The 5,944-nt window shown below is 44.0% G+C and overlaps 1 protein-coding gene across 1 annotated transcript; it reads left to right on the forward strand.

Annotated features, from left to right (window-relative positions):
* The first annotated feature begins 797 nt into the window (after positions 1 to 797).
* On the forward strand, positions 798 to 4,636 carry LOC111728754 (zinc finger protein 599-like). The gene has a single exon (XM_023522751.1). It carries the CDS (start codon positions 979 to 981, stop codon positions 1,819 to 1,821), a length of 843 nt encoding a protein of 280 aa, XP_023378519.1. The 5' UTR covers positions 798 to 978; the 3' UTR covers positions 1,822 to 4,636.
* The last annotated feature ends 1,308 nt before the right edge of the window (positions 4,637 to 5,944 follow it).

Consider the following 5,944-nt stretch of genomic DNA (forward strand, 5'->3'; position numbering starts at 1 on the left):
AATGAGCTTATGGATAGATTTGAGGAGAATTGACAACTTTGTTATTAATGTCTCCATTTCTATCGATTCTCTTTAATATCGTGAAGCAAACACTTCAAATTTTTCTAACTGGGTCGCCTCTATTTTATAGTCCCCTGGCTGTTCTTCATGTGCAGTGGACTTCATATGTCTCCTTTGGCAAGGCCCTATTCTAAGAGTAGCCTTGGCTGTCCTCCGTGTCACTCATCCAAACCCTGTAAATAGCACCCTCTCTGCATCTCTGCATCTCTATCTGCATCCTTGCCATCCTCTCATCCCTGAACTACCCTGGACATCCAGGATTCTCTCTAGACTCTGTCTCCTTCAGCCTCGGTGCCCTCTCACTTTCTATTTTTGGTAAATCGTCTTGCCTCTTTAGGACTCAGATCTCAGGACACCTCTCCTGGGAAGCATCCCCCATTGTCTCTCTCATTTCAGCTGGGTTAGATGCCCCTGGTGTTCCCATAGCACTACATGATGTCCTTTCTTGTAACAAACACAACACACAGAGTGTTGTCATTTCTCTCCCCTTTGGACAGTGAGGTAGGGACTCCACTCTGGCTCCTGCCCCAGATTCTCCTCAGGTTGTTCCTTTAAAGGTATCAAGAATCCAAGGACCAATGGAAAAATACACAAATCAAAGTTTCAGATATGTGGAAACCCAGCAGGTATCAGTGGCATCATTTCCATCTTCCTTTTCCACTGGCTCAGTGATTTCGTTTCTTCTATGTTAGCATTGCTAATAGGCTTCTCTTGCGTATTGGACTTTTTTTAGGTGACAAAGCAAAAACCAAGACTGCAGAACCTCCTGCTTCTCAGCCAGCCTCGTCCAAGGGATGCTTACTCCACAGGTCACCGACTCATGAAGACTCCAGTGTTTCCAAGCTGGGGCGAGCCACGGAACAAAAAGGACCATCAGAAAAACAGGGAGCGCTCCTGTGGACAGGGACAGTCCCCCACATGGAAATCCTCCATAGAAAGATAAGCTCTGACTGTGATGGTTTGGGAACAGGTGACAGTCTGTGCTCAGAGGATTTACAGGTGCGAGTCTCTCCTGAAGATGCTGTCCGTGAGTGTGAATCACGCCAATCAAGGAAAGACCCCTTGATTCATGGAGAGAAGAACTATAAATGCAAGGAATGTGGGGAAAAGTTTATGGAGAATCGCTTCCTTCTTCAACATCAGCTGATTCACACTGGAGTGAAATCCTATAAATGCGAAAAGTGCGGGAAAGCTTTTCTCAAGAAGGCAGACTTCACTAGACATTACAGCATTCATGTCAGGGAAAAACCCTATGAGTGCTTCGAGTGCAGGAAGGCTTTCAGCCGCAGGTCACACCTCATGGAACACCAGCGGATCCACACTGGAGAGAAGCCTTACAAGTGCAGGGAGTGTGGGAAGGCTTTCAGCCGCAGGTCCCACCTCACAGAGCACCAGCGCATTCACAGCGGAGAGAAGCCCCACGTGTGCAGTGAGTGTGGGAAGGCCTTTGCCCACCACTCTGACTTTATTCGGCATAGTAGAATCCACAGTGGAGAAAAACCCTTTGAGTGCCAAGAATGTGGGAAAGCCTTTTGTGACAGCTCTTCCGTAACTCGACACATGCGGTGTCACTCCAGGGAGAAGCCCTATGAGTGCAGTGAGTGTGGAAGGACCTATAGCTACAGCTCAACCCTCATGACCCATCAGAAGAGTCACAGCAGAATGAAATCTTACAAGTGTAAGAGGTGTGGGAAGGCCTTTGACCAGAAGGCAGACCTCAGCCAACATCAGCAAACTCATACTGGGGACAAGCCTACTTAAAGTCACTACTGTAGCAAATCGTTTGGCCAGAGGAACAATAGTCCTTGGCACCTAGGAGTTCATATCCAAGAGAAACCTTGTCCTTCCTCGCCTGCACAGTTTATGCCATGGCCATGGAATGACCTTTACCTGTAACTGAGCCCTTGCACTGCTCAGACTGCAGACCAATCTCTCCTGAAACATGACTTGGGTCTCAGCAGAGAGACCTTCTTTCCACACCTGAGAACTCTGCTACCACATGGCACACACAGAGACCTGAGCCTCAATTTGTCCCAAAGCAAGAGTAATGTGCATTCCAATGGGTGAAGGACCCCTCCATGTCTCCCCATCTCAATCTCTGTGTGTGGAGGACCCTGCTGAATAATGGGCAGACATTGTGAGAACCCCACCCTTCATCTCCATTCCCCCACATAATATCCTGAGTCACAGAGATACACGGGAGACTGAGAAATGGGTCTTGCTGCTTAATAACACTTGATAACACAGAGGCGAGGTCTGGAACTCTGCTGCTCTGATAATAATGTGTCTGTCATTCCCATGAGGCATAATGAAGAGCAAGGTCAGAGCTCAGGCATGGAGAACAAACAGGCATCGGGAAGAGTGGTCCACTAGCTAAGTGCTTGGACTTGGGACAATTGGGAATCCAGCACTTCTGAGCTGTTTCCATTACCAACTGGGTGACCTTGGTCATGTCACTTGTCCACAGGCTTCTCTTCTTGTCTGTAAAAGTGAGAAGATATATATGAAAATGTAAAGCATGGGAAGAAGAGCAGACAATGATTGAATCATGCAGACCCATGAAGGTTGGAGGATCTATAGCCATGGTTGAAGATGGAAAAGAGCATTCTTGGCAAAGGGGACAACATATGCCAAGACTCTGAGGCAGGCAGTAGCTGGGCCTGTTGCTAGAAACAGCTGAAGGCCAGTGTGTCTGGAGGAGAGAGAAGAAGTACAGTGAGATGGAGGGAGCAGGTCTGGATGCACAGAGTTTTGTAGGCCATCATGAGAAATATGGATTTTATTCTGACTCTCTGGGAGGCTATGGAAGGGATTCAGCAGGACAGTGGAATGACCTTATTTGTCTTTAAACCTCCCTTCGCTGTATGGAGAGTGCACTGAAGAAGGTCAAGAACTGAAGTAGGAGAGAGTACAGAGGCCACTATGTAGTCCAGGAGTGTGTGGACAGTGGACTGGCCCAGGATGGTGGCATTGGAGATGGTGGAAAGGGGATGGCCAGGGACATATTAGAAGGCAGAGCCAACAGAACATGTGCATAATGGGAATGATAAGTGAGCCTCAGGGAATGACTTTCCCCCACACTCAGCCCTCAAGAGAGAGCCCTTCGCATCCATGGGAATGTGACATATGGTCTGTCTTTGAGTTCCAGTTTCTCGACCAGCATCTAGCATGTGTATTGACAGAGTGAAGCTGAAGCCTCCCTTTCTTGAACATGGAAAAGGCAGGACTCCTCCTTGTCACCATGATAGTTACATGGGCAGTTGAATTTTCCATGGCCTTATGTCTCAGGCTCAGAAAGAGCCCTAGCCCTGCCCAGATTAGATGGCTTTTGGCAGGAGGCCGTGTAGGGCAGTAAAGAGACCTGTGTCCCTGCGTGCACCATTCTCAGCTGTGCTACTTAGCAATGGCCATGACTCAGGGCTATTCAGGGACCCTTTGGGTAGTTGGATCCCTGTAAACTGTGTGATTTGACAGCCTTTGGAAGCCTCCACTTCATTGTCTATGAAACAAGAGTGTTGACTGACCCACCTCACCAGGTTGTTATTCAGGTTAAAGGACTCTGTTGGAAAGTATCTATCATGGTATTGGGTATGTGGATATGCTTAAATGTCAGATATTGTTAAAAGTATTGTCACTCTTATTTTACCCCTTGTGCCATCCTATTCCTTCTTCACCAGGATGGGATTTGCTGGTAAAAATATACTGGAGGTCCCAATGACATCTCAGCTGATTTCAGGCCTTAGGAAGCTTGATTAGGGGTTCTGGTGACCTTAAGCATAAGGTCTTGATTCCCCACCAGCTAGTGGAGGTGGGGTGGCTGAGGATGTCATGGAATGTTAGGTGTGCTTTGAGTGGAAATTGAAAACCTGTGCTTGAAATTTATTGATGAAAATTAAATCCCTTGCGAAGGGAGTTTTTAGCCATCAAAAAGTACTGAGTGCTAATTTAGTTCATTCCATACTTACCAGTTGATAATTGATATATTTGGATTTAAATATGTCCTCTTATTTTTTTTCTGAAGTCAAAAGGAAAGTTTATTAGAAAAGGGATAACACTCCACAGACAGAGTATGGTCTCTCAGAGGCAGAGAGTGAGAGGGACAGTGAGAGAGATAGTGAGATAGTAAAGGCACTGAGAGGACCTGTCCTCTTATTTTGTAGCTTTCTTTGCCTCACTTCTTTTTCTGATCCTTTTTAAAAAACTTTCTATTAATTATTTACAATCTAGGTTTTCTTTATTCTGGTTTGGAAAACATAATAGTCTGATTCTTTTTGTTATTGTTTAAGCTAAAATTTACAGACATTTACTTAAAACAGCACAGAGTTATAAATATGTTATTTTCTTCCTAGGCAATATAAAGGACCAATGCCCTATCTCAGTGTATGTGTTGAGACTATGCATGTTAATTACATTATTGTAACTCCACAAGGAAATGTTATTCATGCTTGATGCAAATAATGAGCAGTATGTCAATCCACATATGAACTCCCCTCTTAGGTCCCCATTCTTTCTATCACTGCCAATATTTCATCTGGGATCACTTTCCAAAGTCCTTAAATATAACCTTAGAATTTTATTTAATGTGTGTTACTATTCCATTATATTTCTCCTTTTTGGCTTGAAATGGTCTTATGTTATACTTTCTTGACAGTTTTGCCACATATAGAAATCTAGGTTTTTTCTTCAGCAGATCCTTGAATAGGTCCTTCCACTGTGTTCCAGAGCCATAATTATATTGGAGTGAGTGACAACAAGTAACTTATTTTGTTTTATAGCTTGTGCTTTCAGGTTAGGAACAGAAATACTAATGTTAAGATGGAGGCATCAGGGTTTGGGGTTATCACCCACAGGGTAATAATGCTAACTGTGTAGGTGGAGTATAATATGGGTAGCTGGTGGATTATACCGGAAACTGGGTAGTTGCTCTCCGATCCAGTTTTCTCTTTATGGATACCAGCTTCCCTTACATGGGTCATGTAAATGAGTTTTGGGCAACAGAATATAAGTGGAAGTGATTGTGAAATATTTCTTAATTGTTTTCTCATTTGTACTCCTCCATAGGGATATCTCCTTGGGCCTGTGATTTTAGTTTTCCCACTTCCCCAGGATTTAGTACTCTCTTGGGAGCTGTAGGTTCAGGCCATGGACTTATGGTAGGGTGGGGCCCTTGTACATGCATTTTTCACAAATTCCCAGATGATGCTGATGTACTGGTTTGGGAACCACTGAATTAGAGTACCATTTAATGTTAGTACACAGAGACAATGCAAGCAAGTTACCATCTTTCTATTACCTAAGTCTTTTATTTGTTAATACTTTTTAAATTATTTATTGAGGTAATATTGGTTAATAACAAATTTCAGGTGTACAACTTTATAATTTGATATCTATATACTCTATTATGTGCTCACCACCAAAAGTCTGACTTCCTTCCATCACCTTATAGTTGACCTTCTTTACCCAATTCTTCTTCTCCCCAACCCCTTTCCCTTCTGGTAACCACCATTCTGTTGCCTGTATCTATATTTCTGTTTTGTTCATTTGTTACACTTTGGCCCTATGATTTCACCCATAGGTGGAACATGAAACAAAAAAGTAACACAGAAACCAATACAGTATTAACCATAGTCACCACACTGTACATTACATCCTCAGGACTTGTAAAAAGTGGAAATTCTCCAGTTTCAGGGAGGTAGTATCTCCAGACACCAGCCCCCAGGGAGAGCAGTAACTCAGTTACAGGGAGGTGATATCTCCAGACGCCAGCCCCAGGAGAAGTGCAACATTCCAAGGTGAAAATAATAAAACTGTCTACTAGGCCCTGTTTGATCTGAGAGTTCCCCGGATACATTTATCTTTGTACAAAACGTTAATGGCTAACTTC

Source organism: Pteropus vampyrus, unplaced genomic scaffold (assembly GCF_000151845.1).
Source record: "Pteropus vampyrus isolate Shadow unplaced genomic scaffold, Pvam_2.0 Scaffold357, whole genome shotgun sequence".
Taxonomy (NCBI): Eukaryota; Metazoa; Chordata; class Mammalia; order Chiroptera; family Pteropodidae; genus Pteropus; species Pteropus vampyrus.